Source organism: Palaemon carinicauda, chromosome 10 (genome assembly GCF_036898095.1).
Source record: "Palaemon carinicauda isolate YSFRI2023 chromosome 10, ASM3689809v2, whole genome shotgun sequence".
Taxonomy (NCBI): domain Eukaryota; kingdom Metazoa; phylum Arthropoda; class Malacostraca; order Decapoda; family Palaemonidae; genus Palaemon; species Palaemon carinicauda.
Window position 1 is genome coordinate 154,631,559 of NC_090734.1, and position 22,665 is coordinate 154,654,223.

The 22,665-nt window shown below is 43.0% G+C and overlaps 1 protein-coding gene across 3 annotated transcripts in view; it reads left to right on the forward strand.

Annotated features, from left to right (window-relative positions):
- LOC137648884 (mitochondrial outer membrane protein SLC25A46-like) overlaps window positions 1-22,665 on the forward strand; it is a 137,218-nt gene that overhangs the window by 106,825 nt on the left and 7,728 nt on the right. For all 3 annotated transcript variants that reach the window (XM_068382060.1, XM_068382061.1, XM_068382062.1), the window contains 3 exons: window positions 9,854-9,972; window positions 14,648-14,789; window positions 15,109-15,228. In XM_068382060.1, coding sequence (XP_068238161.1) covers window positions 9,854-9,972; window positions 14,648-14,789; window positions 15,109-15,228 — 381 coding nt within the window. The remainder of the gene's footprint in view (window positions 1-9,853; window positions 9,973-14,647; window positions 14,790-15,108; window positions 15,229-22,665) is intronic.

Consider the following 22,665-nt stretch of genomic DNA (forward strand, 5'->3'; position numbering starts at 1 on the left):
TGAAATCTTGAGAAATCTAGGTAAAGACCCAACTATAATCATAAATAAACCGGATAAAGGTCATGGGATTGTAATACTGGATAAAGCTGATTATGTAAGGAAAATGGAAGATATTTTAAATGATAGGTCTAAGTTCAGAGAGTTGGTGTCGGAGGACCCCTGAATTCGAACTTTAAATATGGAGAATAAAATTAACTACAGGGTTCGTAAGTGGAAGAAGGATGGCATATTGTCAGACGAAACAGCTTCAGCAATAATGGCAACAGGAACGCAACCTGGTATTATGTATGGTGCCCCAAAGATTCACAAAAGAGGTATTCCTCTGAGACCAATTCTCAGCGCTATTAATACCTGCTCCTATGACCTGTCAAAACATCTAGTAACTAAGCTCGCCCCTCTCACAGTAAATGAATATACCCTGAAAAATACTTATGAATTTGTAGACTTGATTAATTCTGTCGGAGATGCAAATAACTATGTTATGTGCAGCTTCGACATTGAAAGTTTGTTCACTAACATTCCTTTAAGAGAAACACTGGAGATAATTCTTGAACAGCTTTTCCCTAACCCAGAGGACATTTTCGAAGGTTTCAGTAAAAAACAATTTAAAATACTATTAGAACTAGCTACCACTACATCCACATTCATGTTTAATAACAAGTTATATGAGCAGGTAGATGGAGTAGCAATGGGATCGCCGTGTGGACCAACCTTGGCAAATATATTTTTATGTTATTGTGAAGGGAAATGGTTGAATGATTGTCCTGTGGATTTTAAGCCTTTTTTGTACCGTCGATATGTAGACGATACATTTTTACTTTTCAAAAATTTAGATCATATAAGCTAGTTTTTAGATTATTTAAATACAAAGCATCGATACATAAGATTTACGAAAGAAAATGAACAGGATGATTCTTTGCCTTTTCTCGATGTCTTGGTCTCTCGGAAACATAATACCTTTGAGACCTCAGTATTTTGAAAAAACACTTTTACCGGACTAAGCACTCATTTTTTAAGCTCCGAACGAAAAATCTACAAAATTAATTCGATAAAAACACTGTCATATAGATGTTATCATGTATGTTCAACTTATCTGGGGTTTCATGAGGAAGAAAATTTTCAAAAATAATTTTTTATTACCAATGGGTTCCCTCTGAATCTCTATTATAATCAAGTCTCTATTATAATCAAGTCAAGAAGTTTTTAGATGAAATTTACAGTCAAAATTTAACAATTCAAACAGTCAGTAAGAAAAAGTTATATGTCTCCTTTCCGTACTATGGTTATGTTTCGGAGAGACTAAGAACAGAGGTTATGAGTGTTGTGGGGAAATGTTTGTCACATAGATTTAAAATTAATTTTTACTAACAAGTTCTCAGTTGGCTCACTGTTTAAATATAAGGAGAGTCTACCTACTCCCTTGTGTTCCGGTGTCATATACACTTTTCAATGTGCACTCTGTAATGAGTGCTACACTGGAAGCACATCTAGACAGCTTCAGTGTAGGATTTCGGAGCATATGGGGAGATCGGTAAGAACCAAAATACCGTTAAGTAAAAAACCAATTTCCGCTATTTATGACCACGCATTTAAATTTGGTCATGCCATTTCTATTGAAAATTTCAAAATTACGGACAGACATAGTAACGTCAGCCAGCTGAGAATCTTGGAGTCTTTATATATTTATAAGACAAAACCCAGCTTGAATGAGGGCTTACCTGTTCAGTTACCGGTAACCCATTGATCCGTTTGGTCTGTGGGTTGCTGGTCTGGATGGGTGGTCATCATCTCCTGCGGGTGACTAGTTATATTAGTTATTAAGTCTTTTACAGTATATAGTTGTGTGTAATAAGTCTTTTTTTTTTAAGGTTTTATGTTCCTTGATTGGTTGATTTTAGAACTACCGTATATTTCCGCGTATAAGGCGACCTTCATATAAGACGGGGTACAAAATTTGAGCAAATTTTTATGAATTTATCTCATATCGGTAGTATAAGACGACCGCTTAATCATAAAACCATCTTTGTTTATAGCCTAGGCTAGATTTTGCAACACCAGATACCTTATGAAATATAGGTTATGTAAAGATGATGATATTATTTACTGTATCCTTATAAATTAAAAATAAATGAAATAATAAAACAAATCCTTTATTGTTTTCTTCGAACACACGTCACGGTCGTCACCTAGCCTGCATTGTTTTGTTTACGCTAGCCTCATCAGCTGCTCACGTACCAAATGCCGTTCCTCCTCTGTCTTCTTCTTCTTTTATGTTCTTTGACGTTCTTTGCGAGTTTGTTATAAAAGCATTCGATAATGTAAAGGTGGAAAATACCATAAAATAATTTTAAAGATACGGGATCTCAAATGCCATGTATTGTAGTGAAGACGATTTATTGTACGAATGCGACGACGAAGCCAAAGTCGACTCACCGGAACCGAACTGGAATCCTTACGATGATGGCGTATATGATAAATCTCGTGATATGTTCGAACAGCTTTTCGAAACACAGTAATAACTGTGAGGAGTTTTAGTGGTGTTAGATTTATACATCTCGCAGGTTTTATGTTTAATATTGATTGGAAATAAAGTTCTACAAATTTTTAGGTTTTAAATTCAATACTGAAATGTACCGTAATTTTTAGTGAGAAATAAAGATTGTACCGTTTTTAATCCAAAATTTTTATTTACAGCAAAAAATAATAATTTTTAAACAAATATATAATATGATACCCTATATGTTATTACTATCGTAATTAACACTAGCATTAAAGTTACTGAAAGGTTAGCGAGAGAAAAAGTTGCTAACAACGCAACCAATACTCGATGTTTACCTTTTCTCAGCTGTGCTCGTATGGTTAAAAGTTGGAATTATTCCTCGATTTTTAAATATTTAACTTAGCCGGTGAATATATAATAGCTGCAACTCTGCGGCTCGACAGACAACATACTCAAAAAACTCGCGAGCGATCGCTATGCAGGTTGCGGGTGTGCCCACCAGCGCCAACTGTCGGCCAGATACCACTCTTGTATGTAAACAAAACCTTCAATTCTTCTCTGTCGACGTTGACGACAAGACGTATTTATACTCGCTGTAGAACCTGGAGTTTTCCCATCATATTTGGTGAAGTACTTTATTTTGGTTTGAGCTTTCGCAGTACAGGTGTTTTTCCTCAACATAAACTCTTGAACTCTTTATTGAATCGGATTATTTGTTGATGATTTGGATTGTTTTTGGAATTTTCTTTGACTAATTCAAAATGGAGCGGTCTAAGCAGTCTCGGGTGGACGCTGTGCGTCCTCACGCACCTGTTGTTGTTGACAGTTCCCAGACTGTTCAGCAGTTTCAGGACGCTGCGTCCTGCTCCGCCACTTATGCACCAGTGCGGGCGGACGCTGCGTGTCAAGCATTGTCACCCCCTTTGCTTGTTTCTCATCAGTTATCAGATGAGGAACTTTCGGATGAGGACGTTGCTGACCCTCAGCCTGAGGATCATCCTTCAGATATTGATGAGCCTAGAGCAGTTCCGCCATCTATGGACTTTAAAAAAGTCATGCTCATTTTTAAAGAGTTGTTCCCTGAACACTTTGTCTCTGTGGCTCCTCGTTCGCCGCCGTCTGAGTTTGTTTTAGGTGTACCTGCTGCCATGCCAGCCTTTACAAAACTCGTTCTCTCTCGCTCATCCAAGAGAGCTTTACGGCTGTTAGGCGATTGGTTGGAAACCAAGAGGAGTTTAGGGAAGACGGCCTTTGCCTTCCCCCCATCTAAACTCTCATCTAGATCGAGCGTCTGGTATGCCACGGGAGAAGTTCTCGGCTTGGGAGTTCCTGCCTCTGCCCAGGGCGACTTCTCAAGTCTTGTAGACTCTCCCCGCCGCCTAGCCATGAGACGCTCGAAGATTAGTTGGTCATCCTCAGACCTGGACCATCTACTTAAAGGCATCTTTAGGGCTTTTGAAGTTTTCAACTTCCTTGACTGGTGTTTGGGAGCCTTGAGTAGGAAAATCTCATCAGCCGATAGAGATGTCTCCTTACTCATTATGTCCTGCATGGATAAGGCCATCCGCGATGGATCCAATGAGCTCTCCTCCTCGTTTACGTCAGGAGTCCTAAAGAAACGAGAGTCTCTGTGCTCTTTTCTGTCAGCAGGAGTGACACCCTGTCAACGATCTGAGCTACTCTTTGCCCCTTTGTCTAAGTTCTTGTTTCCTGAACTTTTAGTTAAGGAAATAGCGTTGTCTCTAGTGCAGAAGGACACCCATGACTTGGTTGCGTCCTCGGCTCGCAAAGGGACCCCTTCGTCTGCCTTGTCTGCTAGACCTAGGATAGACACTCCAGCGTCCAGGTTTATTCCGCCCTTTCGTGGCAGAGCCCCCAGCAGGGGAAGTACTCGTGCCGAAGGGAAGAGAGGAAAGAGGAAAGGAGCCAAGTCCTCGCGTGGCAGAGTCTGACTGCCCGCAGCTTCAGACAGCGGTAGGTGCCAGACTCAAGAACTTCTGGTAAGCCTGGGAGAAGAGAGGCGCAGATCAACAGTCTGTGAGGTTGCTCAGAGAGGGGTACAAAATCCCATTTGTACGCAAACCTCCTCTAGCGACGTCCCCCATCGATCTCTCTCCCAGGTACCGAGAGGAAGCAAAGAGACAAGCCCTGAAACTAGAAGTGTCTCTTTTGCTAGAGAAGGGAGCGGTGGTCAAAGTCTCGGACCTTCAATCACCGGGGTTTTACAACCGTCTCTTCCTAGTACCGAAGAAGACAGGAGGTTGGAGACCGGTGCTAGACGTCAGTGCTCTGAATGTCTTTGTCACAAAGACGACGTTCACCATGGAGACCACGAAGTCAGTCTTAGCAGCGGTCAGAAAGGGAGACTGGATGGTCTCTCTCGACCTAAGAGACGCTTACTTCCACATCCCCATTCACTCAGATTCCCAACCTTTTCTGAGATTTGTGTTCGACAATGTGGTGTACCAGTTTCGGGCCCTGTGCTTTGGCCTAAGTCCTGCTCCTCTCGTGTTTACGAGGCTTATGAGGAATGTGGCAAAATTCCTCCATTTATCGGGTATCCGAGCCTCCCTTTATTTGGACGACTGGCTTCTCAGAGCCTCGTCCAGTCATCGCTGTCTGAAGGATCTCAATTGGACTTTAGATCTGACCAAGGAATTGGGACTTCTGGTCAACTTGGAAAAGTCCCAGCTGATCCCATCCCAAACTATTCTGTATTTAGGGATGGAGATTCGCAGTCCAGTTTTTCGGGCTTTTCCGTCGGCCCCCAGAATAGATCAAGCCCTGATCGCAATCCAAAGGATGTTGAAGAGAGAACGTTACTCAGTCAGGAATTGGATGAGTCTAGTAGGAACTCTATCATCCCTGGAGCAGTTTGTATCGCTAGGAAGGCTACACCTCCGACCTCTACAATTCCATCTAGCTTTTCACTGGAAAAAGGACAAGACGCTAGAGGCGGTCTCGATCCCGATTTCCGAAACAGTAAAGACTTGCCTGAATTGGTGGAAAGACAATATCAGTCTACGAGAGGGACTTCCCCTAGCAGTTCAGAAACCAAACCACGTTCTCTTCTCAGACGCATCGTATTTGGGTTGGGGTGCGACACTGGACGGTCGGGAATGTTCAGGTCTGTGGACCTCAAGTCAGAGGAGCATGCATATCAACGGCAAGGAGCTTTTGGCAGTTCACCTGGACTTGATGAGCTTCGAGAGTCTCCTTCGAGACAAAGTGGTGGAGGTCAACTCGGACAACACCACAGCCTTGGCGTACATTTCCAAACAAGGAGGTACCCACTCACTGACACTGTACGAGATCGTAAGGGACCTGCTCATCTGGTTAAGAGATCGAGGCATCTCCCTAGTAACGAGGTTTATCCAGGGCGACTTGAACGTTCTAGCAGATTGTCTCAGTCGGAAAGGTCAGGTAATTCCGACCGAATGGACCCTCCACAAGGATGTGTGCAAGAGGCTTTGGGCGACTTGGGGTCAACCCACCATAGACCTCTTTGCAACCTCGATGACCAAGAGGCTTCCAATCTATTGCTCTCCAGTCCCAGACCCAGCAGCAATACATATAGATGCCTTTCTCCTAGATTGGTCTCACCTAGATCTATACGCATTCCCACCATTCAAGATTGTCAACAAGGTACTGCAGAAATTCGCCTCTCACGAAGGGACAAGGTTGACGTTAGTTGCTCCCCTCTGGCCCACGAGAGAATGGTTCACCGAGGTACTTCGATGGCTGGTAGACTTTCCAAGAAGTCTTCCTCTAAGAGTAGATCTATTACGTCAGCCACACGTAAAGAAGGTACACCAAAGCCTCCACGCTCTTCGTCTGACTGCCTTCAGACTATCGAAAGACTCTCGAGAGCTAGAGGCTTTTCGAAGGAGGCAGCCAGTGCGATTGCAAGAGCGAGGAGAGCTTCTACCATTAGAGTTTACCAATCGAAGTGGGAAATCTTCCGAGACTGGTGCAAGTCAGTATCTGTATCCTCGTCCAGTACCTCTGTAGCCCAAATCGCTGATTTTCTCTTATACCTGAGAAGAGTTCGCTCCCTTTCAGCTCCCACGATCAAGGGCCACAGGAGCATGTTGGCTTCGGTCTTCCGGCATAGAGGCTTAGATCTTTCCAACAATAAAGATCTACAAGATCTCCTTAAGTCTTTTGAGACCTCTAAGGAACGTCGTTTGGCTACACCTGGGTGGAATTTAGACGTGGTCCTAAGATTCCTCATGTCAGACAGGTTTGAGCCTTTACATTCAGCCTCCCTGAAGGATCTCACTCTTAAGACTCTTTTCCTGGTGTGCTTGGCCTCGGCTAAAAGAGTCAGTGAGCTTCATGCCTTCAGCAAGAACATCGGTTTTTCGACAGAAAAAGCCACTTGTTCTCTTCAACTTGGTTTCCTAGCCAAGAATGAACTGCCTTCTCGTCCTTGGCCTAAATCTTTTGATATTCCTAGCTTATCAGAGATCGTAGGCAACGAATTAGAGAGAGTATTATGCCCTGTTAGAGCTCTTAAGTTCTATTTAGCTCGTACTAACCCTTTACGAGGTAAATCTGAAGCGTTATGGTGTTCGGTTAAGAAACCATCCTTACCTATGTCAAAGAATGCTTTGTCATATTTTATCAGATTGTTAATACGAGAAGCTCATTCACACTTGAGTGAGGAAGACCGATCTTTGCTTAAGGTTAAGACGCACGAGATTAGAGCTGTAGCAACTTCCGTGGCCTTCAAGCAAAATAGATCTCTGCAAAGTATCATGGATGCGACCTTTTGGAGAAGCAAGTCAGTGTTCGCGTCATTTTACTTGAAAGATGTCCAGACTCTTTACGAGAACTGCTACACACTGGGTCCATTCGTAGCAGCGAATGCAGTAGTGGGTGAGGGTTCAACCACTACACTTCCCTAATTCCATATCCTTTTAATCTGTCTCTTGAAATGTTTTTAATATTGTTTTTATGGGTTGTTCGGAAGGCTAAGAAGCCTTTCGCATCCTGGTTGATTTGGCGGGTGGTCAAAGTCATTTCTTGAGAGCGCCCAGATTAGGGGTTTGATGAGGTCCTGTTGTATGGGTTGCAGCCCTTGATACTTCAGCTCCTGGGAGTCTGTCAGCATCCTAAGAGGATCGCTGGGCTCCGTGAGGAAGACAGACTTACAAGGCAGAGTACAGTAATCGTCTAAGTCGACTTCCTTACCAGGTACCTATTTATTTTGGTTTTGTTATATTGATAACGGTCAAAATGAAAAAAACTCTTAGCTTATACGCTGTAAACATAATTAACTCTGGTCTCTACCCACCTCCTTGGGTGTGAATCAGCTATTATATATTCACCAGCTAAGTTAAATATTTAAAAATGATATTTTAATTATAAAATAAATTTTTGAATATACTTACCCGGTGAATATATAAATTAAATGACCCTCCCTTCCTCCCCAATAGAGACGCAGCGGGACGAGAAGAATTGAAGGTTTTGTTTACATACAAGAGTGGTATCTGGCCGACAGTTGGCGCTGGTGGGCACACCCGCAACCTGCATAGCGATCGCTCACGAGTTTTTTGAGTATGTTGTCTGTCGAGCCGCAGAGTTGCAGCTATTATATATTCACCGGGTAAGTATATTCAAAAATTTATTTTATAATTAAAATATCATTTTATCATTTATGCTATTTTTTTTAGATATGCCAATAATATATACGGTAAAAACTGTTTCATTACTTTCATTATACATTTATATATTAATGTAAATCATTTCATGTGTGTCGGTGGTTATCGCAACTCAACCTAGGGTAGCCCACTGATAAACCAGACATAAAATTCAAGGTGTGATTTTTATAACTGTAGTATAAGACGACCCCCCATTTTTAATGGTTAAATTTTGGAATATAGGGTCGTCTTATACGCGGAAATATACGGTAGTTGATCAATTCATGAAAGTGTATCTTCCTATGTACTTACGATGATTTTATTAATTTTATTAATTTTACATATGATAATTGCAGATAGGCTGAAGATGACATAAGTTATATCTTGGAGTCTTTGATAAACATTCTATGTGATATATATCCCCGTGTGATAAACAGCCTGCATTTATAACAGAGGCTGGAATTGTATTCAGGATAAGTTTTATGATTTTTTTTTTTATAATATTAGTTGGAAATTTATTAACCTTACCTATTCACATTAGGATTTATTCAAAGTTTGCTGATATATAATCAGTTACTCTGTTGAGTATATGGTAATTTCTTTGTTAAGCATTCACACATCCCGAGTAATATATAAGGGATTTTGACGAAGGAAAAATCTATTTCTGGGTGAGGAACCTGTGTCGCTCCGTGAAATGCTCCTTAAAGCACCATTTCTAAGGCATAAATATTGCTAAATATACCAGAGAAAAAAGGAATGCATGGTATGCCAGGAATTAACCCAGCTCGCTCACTCAATGAGTGTCGGTATAGATACTGGGGCGTGATAGAACCAAGACCATAAGTCCCGCACCAGTTAGACCTCTCCTTCATCAACATCCCCTACTACGACTATCCTCCCTTCACCCCTACACCTCCCCACCCCCCTACCTTCATTCCTCTTTAGCACCCGTGAAGGTTCAGACGTGTTTTTCATAGCACTGTGTTGTTTTGTGTTTTTGAAGATGTCCAACATTTTGTAGATCCCTGCTCCCAAGTTGAGTATTATAGTTGTCTGTTTAGGATTTCGAGGTAGCGACACTCATTAATCTAATTACCTTGTTGGTTTTTTCTTAGCCGTTTGTTCACGTTCCCTGACGCATGGGTTCGCGGCCATTTTGGTGTCGCTTCCTCGTGATCTCCTTGTATTGTCAGACTTTCAATTTGAAGGAGAGGTCTAACTGGTGAGGGACCTATGGTCGTGGTTCTATCATCCCCAGTAACTATACCGACGCTCTATAAGGGTGAGCGAGCTGGGTTAATTCCTGGCATTCCATGCAACTTTTTCTCTGGTATATTTAGCAGTATTTATGCCTTAGAAATGGTGCTTTAAGGAGCATTTCACGGAGCAACACAGGTCGAGCCCAGAAAATTATTCTTGCGCCCAGAGTAATATATAATAATTTGTGCATCCAGACTAAGATATAATTATTCATGAGTCTAGAGTAGTATATAATTATTCATGTGTCAAGAGTAATATATAATTATTCATGCGTCCAGAGTAATATATAATTATTCATGCTTCCAGAGTAATAGATAATTATTCATGCATCCAGAGTAATATATAATAATTCATGCTTCCAGAGTAATATATAATCATTCATGCGTCCAGAGTAATATATAATTATTCATGCGTCCAGAGTAATGTATAATTTTCATTATTTTTTCAGGGAGCCGTTAGCAAGGATTCAGGGGCCTTTGTAGATGCATCCGTTCGTCTTCACTCTGCATTCATTGGTCATCTTGCATCTGATGTCATTTTATACCCACTGGAAACAATTTTGCACAGGTCAGTTCACTTTTTTTTTTTATCTTAGAAATACAATATCCTCAGTATATTATGGTAGTTGAATCAGTGGAACTTCAAAAGTTTAAAACTTGCAGCAAATGTTTATATGTTGAACAAAACATAAGTCTTTTTATAGTCTATATATGAAATATCTGTTTTAATGTTTTTATTGTTTTTAAAATATTTTATTTTAATTGTTCATTACTTCTCATATCATTTATTTATTTCTTTAATTTCTTTCCTCACTGGGATATTTTTCCCTGTTGGAGCCCTTGGGCTTATAGCATCTTGCTTTACCAACAAGGGTTGTAGCTTAGCTAGTAATAATAATAATAATATTACCCCATATTGTGTTGAAGTTGGTGTTTATTGACATTATAGTTACAATCCGAAGGAGTTAAATTAAATTCATTAAAATAAAATGTAAAAATTATTATTTAATGTTATTTGCGTAAGAAACAAAACAAAAAGAAATACATTAGTAATTGTCTGTCAAAAAGTTAGTACATTTTTTTGGACACCCTATATATAAAAGATTGGCATTTCAGAAAGAAAAATATTAGATTCTAGTGTCATGAACATTTAGGTTTGCTTATAAGTCTGTTGATGATGTTCTTAATTCCTTTTACAGTTATTATTATTATTACTATTATTACTAGCTAAGCTACAACCCTAGTTGGAAAAGCAAGATGCTATAAGCCCAAGGGCCCATCCAGGGAAAATAATAGCCCAGTGTGGAAAGGAAACAAGGAAATTAATAAAAGATTAGTAATAAACAATCAAAATGAAAAAAAATATTTTAAGAACAGTAACAACATTAACCCTTTTACCCCCAATGGACGTACTGGTATGTTTCACAAAACTCATCCCTTTACCCCCGTGGACGTACTGGTACGTCCTTGCAAAGAAACTACTATTTACATTTTTTTTGCATATTTTTCATAACCTTGAGAAACTTCAGGCATTTTACAAAAGAATGAGACCAACCTGACCTCTCTATGACGAAAATTAAGGCTGTTAGAGCAATTTAAAAAATATATATTGCAAAATCTATCTATCTATCTATATACCAAGGCACTTCCCCCAATTTTGGGGGGTAGCCGACACCAACAATGAAACAAAACAAAAAGGGGACCTCTACTCTCTATGTTCCTTCAGCCTAATCAGGGACTCGACCGAGTTCAGCTGGTACTGCTAGGGTGCCACAGCCCAACCTCCCACATTTCCACCACAGATGAGGCTTCATAATGCTGACTCCCCTACTGCTGCTACCTCCGCGGTCATCTAAGGCCCCGGAGGAGGCAGCAGGGCCTACTGGAACTGCGTCACAATCGCTCGCCATTCATTCCTATTTCTAGCACGCTCTCTTGCCTCTCTCACATCTATCCTCCTATCACCCAGAGCTTTCTTCACACCATCCATCCACCCAAACCTTGGCCTTCCTCTTGTACTTCTCCCATCAACTCTTGCATTCATCACCTTCTTTAGCAGACAACCATTTTCCATTCTCTCAACATGGCCAAACCACCTCAACACATTCATATCCACTCTAGCCGCTAACTCATTTCTTACACCCGTTCTCTCCCTCACCACTTCGTTCCTAACCCTATCTACTCGAGATACACCAGCCATACTCCTTAGACACTTCATCTCAAACACATTCAATTTCTGTCTCTCCATCACTTTCATTCCCCACGACTCCGATCCATACATCACAGTTGGTACAATCACTTTCTCATATAGAACTCTCTTTACATTCATGCCCAACCCTCTATTTTTTACTACTCCCTTAACTGCCCCCAACACTTTGCAACCTTCATTCACTCTCTGACGTACATCTGCTTCCACTCCACCATTTGCTGCAACAATAGACCCCAAGTACTTAAACTGATCCACCTCCTCAAGTAACTCTCCATTCAACATGACATTCAACCTTGCACCACCTTCCCTTCTCGTACATCTCATAACCTTACTCTTACCCACATTAACTCTCAACTTCCTTCTCTCACACACCCTTCCAAATTCTGTCACTAGTCGGTCAAGCTTCTCTTCTGTGTCTGCTACCAGTACAGTATCATCCGCAAACAACAACTGATTTACCTCCCATTCATGGTCATTTTCGCCTACCAGTTTTAATCCTCGTCCAAGCACTCGAGCATTCACCTCTCTCACCACTCCATCAACATACAAGTTAAACAACCACGGCGACATCACACATCCCTGTCTCAGCCCCACTCTCACCGGAAACCAATCACTCACTTCATTTCCTATTCTAACACATGCTTTACTACCTTTGTATAAACTTTTCACTGCTTGCAACAACCTTCCACCAACTCCATATAACCTCATCACATCCCACATTGCTTCCCTATCAACTCTATCATATGCTTTCTCCAGATCCATAAACGCAACATACACCTCCTTACCTTTTGCTAAATATTTCTCGCATATCTGCCTAACTGTAAAAATCTGATTCATACAACCCCTACCTCTTCTAAAACCACCCTGTACTTCCAAGATTGCATTCTCTGTTTTATCCTTAATCCTATTAATCAGTACTCTACCATACACTTTTCCAACTACACTCAACAAACTAATACCTCTTGAATTACAACACTCATGCACATCTCCCTTACCCTTATATAGTGGTACAATACATGCACAAACCCAATCTACTGGTACCATTGACAACACAAAACACATATTAAACAATCTCACCAACCATTCAAGTACAGTCACACCCCCTTCCTTCAACATCTCAGCTTTCACACCGTCCATACCAGATGCTTTTCCTACTCTCGTTTCATCTAGTGCTCTCCTCACTTCCTCTATTGTTATCTCTCTCTCATTCTCATCTCCCATCACTGGCACCTCAACACCTGGAACAGCAATTATATCTGCCTCCCTATTATCCTCAACATTCAGCAAACTTTCAAAATATTCCGCCCACCTTTTCCTTGCCTCCTCTCCTTTTAACAACCTTCCATTTCCATCTTTCACTGTCTCTTCAATTCTTGCGCCAGCCTTCCTTACTCTCTTCACTTCTTTCCAAAACTTCTTCTTATTCTCTTCATATGACTGACCCAATCCCTGACCCCACCTCAGGTCAGCTGCCCTCTTTGCCTCACGTACCTTGCGCTTTACTTCCACCTTTTTCTCTCTATATTTTTCATACTTCTCTATACTATTACTCTGCAGCCATTCTTCAAAAGCCCTCTTTTTCTCTTCCACTTTCACCTTCACTCCTTCATTCCACCATTCACTGCCCTTCCTCATGCTGCCTCCAACAACCTTCTTGCCACATACATCACTTGCAATCCCAACAAAATTTTCTTTTACTAACTTCCATTCCTCCTCTAAATTACCAGTTTCTCTTACTCTCACCTCATCATATGCCATTTTCAACCTTTCCTGATATTTACTTTTTACCCCCGGTTTTATTAGCTCTTCAATCCTCACTACCTCCCTTTTACATCCACCTACTCTATTCCCCCACTCTTTTGCTACAACTAATTTTCCTTCCACCAAAAAATGATCAGACATACCGTTAGCCATACCCCTAAACACGTGCACGTCTTTCAATCTTCCAAACATTCTTTTAGTTACCAACACATAATCCATTAATGCCCTTTCTACTACTCTTCCATTTGCCACTCTTACCCATGTATATTTATTTTTATCTTTCATTTTAAAGAAGCTAGCACTTATTACCATCTCTTGTTCAACACACATGTCTACCAGTCTCTCACCACTCTCATTTTCACCTGGTACGCCATACTTACCAATGACACCTTCTACCTCTCCAGCACCCACTCTAGCATTTAAGTCACCCATAACAACTACATAATTCCTTCTACCCAGTCCTTCTACACACCTAGTTAAATCGTTCCAGAACTCATTCCGATCTTCTTCACTTTTCTCACTACCTGGCCCATACGCACTGACAAACGCCCAACATTCCCTACCCAACCTAACCCTTACCCACATTAACCTAGATGATATCTCCTTCCATTCCACTACTTTACCTGTCATCCATTCACTCAGCAATAACGCCACACCCTCTCTCGCTCTTCCCCTTTCAATCCCAGACACTCTACCAGACATTTCACCAAACATCACTTCACCCTTTCCTTTCATCTTTGTCTCACACAAGGCCAATACATCCATCCTTCTACTTCTAAACATACTTCCAATCTCACATCTTTTACTCTCTATCGTACTACATCCACGCACATTTAAACACCCCAAAACTAGAGTGCGGGGAGCAGTCACTCTCCCCCCAGCTCCATCTCCTTGTCGATGTCTCGCAGGAATTTTTACAGGAGAGGGGGTTCCCAGCCCCCTCGTCCCGTCCCTTTTAGTCGCCTCTTACGACACGCAGGGATAACGTTGGGATAATGTGCTTGAAAAAAAAAAACGCCTGGGGGTTAAGGGTTGGAAAGTTCCAAATAGCCTGGGGGTAAAAGGCTTAAATTAGATCTTTCATATATAAATTCCAAGTACTGTATTTATACAGAATGTTTACATGAAAAGTAATCAAGAGACTAGATAACTCTTACCTCAGACTCATTTGCTCTACTGTAATGCGATTTAAAGTTTTCCCTTTTCAAATATCTAAATTCCAAAAATACAGTATACAATAATATGCCTGTAGATAATGACAGCCGATTTCCAGGCTTCACATGCAAGGAACGCGCACAATCATCGACAGCTTGGATGTCGGATACGAAGTGAAACCAATTCTTACGAGGTACGAGGGGTTCTTTGATTGTTTACACACAACTTTGCAAGAGGAAGGCATTTTTGGTCTCTTCAAGGTACGAAGTTTTATTTTGTTTTCTTGGGTATATAAGGAAAAGTGAGTCTGAACTCTGAACCTTGCAAAATGATATAACAAATTTTACTTCTAATATAGGTTGGTACTTTGTTCTATTACTACCTGTATTGACTTTTAGTAAAAAGTGAGGCGTTACCTTGAAAAACGACATATTTGATTTAATTTTTGTTTTATGGTTAGTTGTTTCTCCATGTTTCTTAATATAAGCTTTTAAAATTACACTTTTTAATCAAAATAATTTTTTTTTTAACAAGATATTTCATATTTGTGCTTCCCCTTACTCGACATGTATCTTTTAGGGATTTGGAGCATTATGTATGCAGTACGCTTTATACGGAGCGATCTTGAAGTTCGCAGAGGTCATCATCCGAGAAGTCACCTTTATCCTTGTCCCCCCAAAACCCAAGCCAAAACCACAGGTGAGATACGTTTTGCCTATTTCCATCTCTGGCGAGAAAGGGCATCGCTTGTCTGTTTATCTCCTGTTTGTATGCATGTTTGGATGTTGTGAAATGGTCAGCTGTTGTATCCGACAAGTTGTTCTTAGGATGGTTTTGTTATTTCTTACTGTATGAAAACTACAAAATGCTAGTGATCATTCAAAACCTAGAGGCATATCAATGCTTTAAGGACCTGAATATTTTGTACATGAATAATTATTTTTCAATATTAATCTTACCCGATGATCATGTAGCTGTCAACTCTGTTGCCCGACAGAAAAATCTAAGGTCGGGATACGCCAGCGATCGCTATACAGGTGGGGGTGTACAACAACAGCGCCATCTGTCGAGTAGGTACTCAGGTACTTCTTGTCAACAAGAACTCAATTTTTCCTCTGTCGTGCCACCGGCAAGACCTACTTGGATACGCTGTTGTTTCTGGAGTTGTTTTCACGCATTTGGTGATGTATTCGCTCTAGACTTTAGCTTTCGCTATTCAGGAACTATTATCATTAGCTTATCAAGCTTTTTGATTAGATTTGGATTAATTGTTGATGAACTTTGCTAGATTTTGGATTCCCCCCTTTGGCTAATTCAAGAATTCAAGATGTCTGACCATTCTCAAGTCCCTAAGTACAGGCAGTGTAGCGCTAGGGACTGTTCTAGGCGTCTTCCGAAGGCCTCTATAGATCCTCACATCGTTTGTTCCAATTGTAGGGGTAAATCCTGTCAATTGGAAGATCGATGTGAGGAATGCGCTGGGCTTTCGGAATTCGATTTTAATGAATTCCTAAAGAATGCACGTAGGCTAGAGAAGGATAGGATCAGGAGGAGTTCTTCTCGCTCGTTTGATTTTTCCTCTCCCCATGCCCCTCAACCTATTCCTTCCCCTGTAGTGGTGACTCCCGACCCTGCTACTAGTGCTCAACCCTCCATGGCGGACATGATGCGTGCCATTCAGGCTCTTGGTGACAGAGTGGAGTCATTAGCTAATGACCGGAATCAACTTTTGGCCGATGTCAAAGAGTTGAAAGCGAAGAGTGCAGTGGGAAGTGTAGTGAGTGCAAGTGCGGTGAACAGTGTCAGTGTCAGTGTTGCGCATGAGGGTGCATCTGTTCGTGCCAGTCGTCCTCCCAGTCCGGGACCTCTTGCAAGCTCCCAAGCCCAGGGGAGAAGCAATGTCGAAGGACCAAAGGGTTCGACAGGCCTTGATCAGCGTACGGATGTACCCTCAGTGGTTGCGGACGTATCTGTCAGAGATCGTCCCATCCACAAACAGACGAGTGAGCCCATTCATTCCTCGTCTGTGGAAGAAGTTTCTAGGAAGAAACGTTGGACCAAGGTCTCACGACCTCTCAAGCGTAAGGTCCCTTCCGAGCGAGTCCAACGGCCCAGGTGTAGCCACTGGGTCAGTTCGGACTCGCCGCAGTCTTCCGAAGACTGCACACCTCCCAAGAGAGGTAGAGTGGTTCCGCAGCAGGCAATCACTCCGTCTGTTGCCGCACCAACCACGGTAGACCCTAAGTGGTCCATGCTGCAGACTATGCAGTCTCAGCTTGCTTCCTTCATGCAGGAGTATCGTGCTGAGAAGGTTGACACTGCACCTGTTAACCTACAACCTGCCACGGTTGTGCGCTCAGCAGATACTGCGGCTGCCTGCTCCCACACTCCACCTGTGAGAGCTCCACCACCGATGCGCAGTCGACCCTGCCAGACGCATGTTCATGCGGCAACCTCCGTTGACATGCGTGAGCTACCGCATCAGCAGTGGGAAGGTGCTGTCAAGCTGCCGTGTTTTGACGCAATGCGGCAGTCTCCGCAACCCACGGCAGTCTCTCCCACGCACCAGCACTCCGCTTTTGCTGTTGCCAGCTCGCAGACTGATCAGCAGCGGCATGATGTTGGATCCAGTGCAGCTACGCATGCACCCGTGCTGCCGGATTCAGCCGTTCAGCTTTCTGCTCCACCTTTGCCACTTCCTCCTCAGCTTTCGGATGATGGAGTATCTGATGACGACGAAGCTGCGCATTTGGACGATCCGCACTACGACATTGAAGAACCCAAGTCTACGCCTCCCTCCTTAGACTTTAGGAAAGTCCTTGCCCTGTTTAGGGAACTGTATCCGGAACAGTTTGTGTCTGCAACCCCGCGCTCACCTCCCTCCGAGTTCGCTTTAGGCATGCAGTCAGCAGCTCCTGCCTTCACGAAACTCGTACTCGCGCGCTCATCCAAGAGAGCTTTGAGGGTACTGGGAGAGTGGTTGCAGTCCAAGAAGCAACTGGGGAAGACTGCCTTCATCTTTCCACCTACCAAGCTTGCTTCCAAATCTAGCGTCTGGTATGCCACGGGAGAGGAACCCGGCTTGGGAGTTCCTGCCTCTGCCCAGGGCGACTTCTCAAGTCTGGTTGACTCTCCCCGCAGGCTGGCTATGAGACGATCTAAGATTTGCTGGTCCTTTTCTGACATGGACCATCTGTTGAAGGGAGTTTTTCGTGCTTTTGAGATCTTCAACTTCCTCGACTGGTGTTTGGGAGCGTTAAGCAGAAAGACTTCCCCTTCGGATAAGGACTCTGCCATGCTTATCATGTCTAGCATGGACAAAGCCATTCGGGATGGGTCTGGTGAGCTTGCGGCTTCGTACGTGTCTGGAGTGCTTAAGAAGAGAGATCATCTTTGCTCCTTCTTGTCTGCGGGGATCACACCATGCCAGAAGTCGGAGTTGATGTTTGCTCCGCTTTCCAAGTGTCTCTTTCCGGAAGAGCTGATCAAGGGGATTGCTGCCTCGTTGATCCAGAAGGATAACCATGACCTGGTGGCTTCTTCCGCACGTAAAGTCTCTTTACCTTCCGTGCCTAGACCTAGGATGGACACACCAGCATCTAGGTTCATCCCGCCCTTTCGTGGCAGAACCTCCAGCAGAGGAGGTACCCGTGCCGACAGTCATCGTGGCAAAAAGAAGAAGGGTTCCAAGTCCTCAAAAGGCAGAATCTGACTGCCTTCCTCTCCAGACAGCAGTGGGAGCCAGGCTCAAGAACTACTGGCAGGCTTGGGAGAGCAGAGGTGCAGACGCTTAGTCTGTGAAGTTGCTAAGAGAGGGGTACAGGATTCCGTTCTGGCGCAATCCCCCTCTAGCAACTACTCCCATCAACCTCTCTCCCAACTACAAGGAGGAGGACAAGAGGCTAGCTTTGCAGCAAGAGGTGTCTCTCTTGCTACAAAAGGGAGCGGTAGTCATAGTCCGGGACCATCAATCCCCGGGCTTCTACAACCGTCTCTTCCTGGTAGCGAAGAAGACAGGAGGCTGGAGACCGGTGCTGGACGTCAGTGATCTCAATGCTTTTGTCACCAAGCAGACGTTCACAATGGAGACGACGAAGTCGGTGCTAGCATCGGTCAGGAAGGAAGACTGGATGGTCTCGTTGGACCTAAAAGACGTGTACTTTCATGTCCCCGTCCATCCAGACTCCCAACCTTTCCTAAGGTTCGTCTTTGGAAAGGTCGTGTACCAGTTCCAAGCCCTGTGCTTTGGCCTAAGCACGGCACCTCTTGTGTTTACCAAACTGATGAGGAATATTGCCAAATTCCTTCACTTGGCAGACATCAGAGCCTCCCTCTATTTGGACGACAAGTCCCTCCTTCTAGGCAAGGTGGTGGAGGTGAACTCCGACAACACTACAGCCTTGGCGTACATTTCCAAGCAAGGAGGGACTCATTCGAGGAAGTTGTTCGAGATCGCAAGGGACCTCCTCACCTGGTCAAGAGATCGAAAGATTTCGCTGGTAACGAGGTTCATTCAAGGCGACATGAATGTCATGGCAGATCGCCTCAGCCGGAAGGGTCAGGTCATCCCCACAGAGTGGACCCTTCACAAGAATGTTTGCAGCAGACTATGGGCCCTGTGGGGTCAGCCCACCATAGATCTATTCGCTACCTCGATGACCAAGAGGCTCCCGATTTATTGTTCACCGATTCCGGACCCAGCAGCAGTTCACGTAGATGCCTTTCTTCTGGATTGGTCCCATCTAGACCTGTATGCGTTCCCTCCGTTCAAGATTGTCAACAAGGTACTACAGAAGTTCGCCTCTCACAAAGGGACACGGTTGACGTTGGTTGCTCCCCTCTGGCCCGCGAGAGAATGGTTCACCGAGGTACTGCAATGGCTAGTGGACGTTCCCAGGACTCTTCCTCTAAGAGTGGACCTTCTGCGTCAGCCGCACGTAAAGAAGGTACACCCAAGCCTCCACGCTCTTCGTCTGACTGCCTTCAGACTATCGAAAGACTCTCGAGAGCTAGAGGCTTTTCGAAGGAGGCAGCCAGAGCGATTGCCAGAGCAAGGAGGACATCCACTCTCAAGGTCTACCAGTCAAAATGGGAAGTCTTCCGAAGCTGGTGCAAGGCGAATGCAGTTTCCTCAACCAGTACCTCTGTAACGCAGATAGCTGACTTCCTTTTACATCTAAGGAATGTAAGATCCCTATCAGCTCCTACGATCAAAGGTTACAGAAGCATGTTGGCAGCAGTCTTCCGCCACAGAGGCTTAGATCTTTCCACCAACAAAGATCTACAGGACCTCCTTAAGTCTTTTGAGACCTCAAAGGAGCGTCGGTTAGCCACACCAGGCTGGAACCTAGACGTGGTTTTAAGGTTCCTGATGTCAGCAAGGTTCGAACCGCTTCAATCAGCCTCTTTTAAGGATCTCACATTAAAGACTCTTTTCCTCGTTTGCTTAGCAACAGCTAAAAGAGTCAGTGAGATTCACGCCTTCAGCAGGAACATAGGTTTTACATCTGAAACGGCTACATGTTCCTTGCAGCTTGGTTTTTTAGCTAAAAACGAGCTTCCTTCTCGTCCTTGGCCCAAGTCGTTCGAGATCCCAAGCCTGTCCAACTTGGTTGGTAACGAACAAGAGAGAGTACTTTGCCCAGTAAGAGCTCTTAAGTACTATTTAAGACGTACAAAGCCATTACGAGGACAATCAGAAGCTTTATGGTGTTCTATCAAGAAACCTGCTTTACCGATGTCTAAGAACGCAGTTTCTTATTACATCAGGCTTTTGATTAGAGAGGCCCATTCTCATCTGAAGGAAGAAGACCATGCTTTGCTGAAGGTAAGGACACATGAAGTTAGAGCTGTCGCTACTTCAGTGGCCTTCAAACAGAACCGTTCTCTGCAGAGTGTAATGGATGCAACCTATTGGAGAAGCAAGTCAGTGTTCGCATCATTTTACCTTAAAGATGTCCAGTCTCTTTACGAGAACTGCTACACCCTGGGACCATTCGTAGCAGCGAGTGCAGTAGTAGGTGAGGGCTCAACCACTACATTCCCATAATCCCATAACCTTTTTTAATCTTTCTCTTGAAATGCTTTTTATTGTTGTTTTTTGGGTTGTACGGAAGGCTAAGAAGCCTTCCGCATCCTGGTTGATTTGGCGGGTGGTCAAATTCTTTCTTGAGAAGCGCCTAGATTAGAGGTTGTGATGAGGTCCTTTAGTATGGGTTGCAGCCCTTCATACTTCAGCACCTAGGAGTCGCTCAGCATCCTAAGAGGATCGCTAGGCTCAGTAAGGAAGACGTACTTAAAAAGGCAGAGTAATGGTTCAAGTCGACTTCCTTACCAGGTACTAGTTTATTTTATGTTTGTTATTTTGAATAACTGCTAAAATGAAATACGGGATACTTAGCTTCTAATGTTAACATGTATGCTGGTCTCCACCCACCCCCCTGGGTGTGAATCAGCTACATGATCATCGGGTAAGATTAATATTGAAAAATGTTATTTTCCTTAGTAAAATAAATTTTTGAATATACTTACCCGATGATCATGAATTTAAGGACCCTCCCTTCCTCCCCATAGAGAACCAGTGGACCGAGGAGAAAATTGAGTTCTTGTTGACAAGAAGTACCTGAGTACCTACTCGACAGATGGCGCTGTTGTTGTACATCCCCACCTGTATAGCGATCGCTGGCGTATCCCGACCTTAGATTTTTCTGTCGGGCAACAGAGTTGACAGCTACATGATCATCGGGTAAGTATATTCAAAAATTTATTTTACTAAGGAAAATAACATTTCTAATTTTTTATTAAATAAACTATCAAAAGCTCTTTTAGATTAAGAAGTCAAGGTCAGAAATTGTTTTATCTTTTTTCACATCTCATTTTATGTATTTGCCTAGGAGGTAACACAACAGTACATATGCTCTTATCTTGTAAGATGTACGGCTGGATTCTGAGTCTTTCATTTCTGTATGGTAATCCTTTATGTAGGATACATAATTCAAGTACCAAATCTTTATTCCTTATTTTTATTTATTACAACTGTACAGGAATACAAACCGTAGTCCTATAATAAGTATGCTTTGAGTGACGCTAGATACGGCTGTTAAAACTATAACAAGGTATCAGTATTTACTGCTGGATGGCGGAAAGCCTCGCCCACCTGTCAAGCTACTAAGGTCTTTCTTTGTTTCTAGCCACTGGATAGTACAGACGTACTTCCGACGCCCCCAAGCTAACTGTTTTAATCTTATTCTTTTAGATATTTGTTAGCAGATCATCGTCGGTGAGTGTTATTTAGCAGGAAGGACGGATTTGTAGTGCTGTAGTTTCCCGATAACTAGCCGTTTGACAGTTATCTGTGCAAACCTGCTGATATCCACAGTCTTGTTTTTGTTACACAGCATTCCTGTTTGCTGTTTATTCCCTCGTCTGTGTGGCTTGGTGATGATGACAATAAAATATTCCTAAGGATGTTAGCAATCCTTTGACATCGATGTGCACCATAGGGGGAAGAAGGATATACAGTTGCCAAGCACAAAGCAGAAGGAGGCTGCCTTTTGCCTCTTCCTTCAGTGTTCCCCTGTTCCCGGAAAGTCTCTAAGGCCATATTATCTGATTTTGCCGACTCTTCATCGAGTTCCCATGGCTTCTTCCCTATTGGAGGTTCGTCAGCGGCGTGAATAACACTTGGATAGAAAAAATTAAATTTCTCCTTTACTTCTGACTCGCCTTTGTCTCAGGACACTGCCAGTCAGGGATTACCCCTTTTACCCCCAATGGACGTACTGGTATGTTTCACAAAACTCATCCCTTTACCCCCATGGACGTTACGGTACGTCCTTGCAAAAATCGGCTAATTACATTTCTTTGCATACTTTTGATAACTTTTTGAGAAACTTCAGGCATTTTCCAAAAGATTGAGACCAACCTGACCTCTCTATGATGAAAATTAGGCCGTTAGAACAATTTAAAAAAAATATACTGCAAAATGTGCTTGAAAAAGAAAATGCCTGGGGGTTAAGGGTTGGAAAGTTCCAAATAGCATTGGGGGTAAAAGGGCTAAGGGCTTTGCCCTTCTTTTCCCCTTTCTGGACGAAGTGGTCCAAAGACTGATCAACGGGAGTTGCACACGTGTCGCAC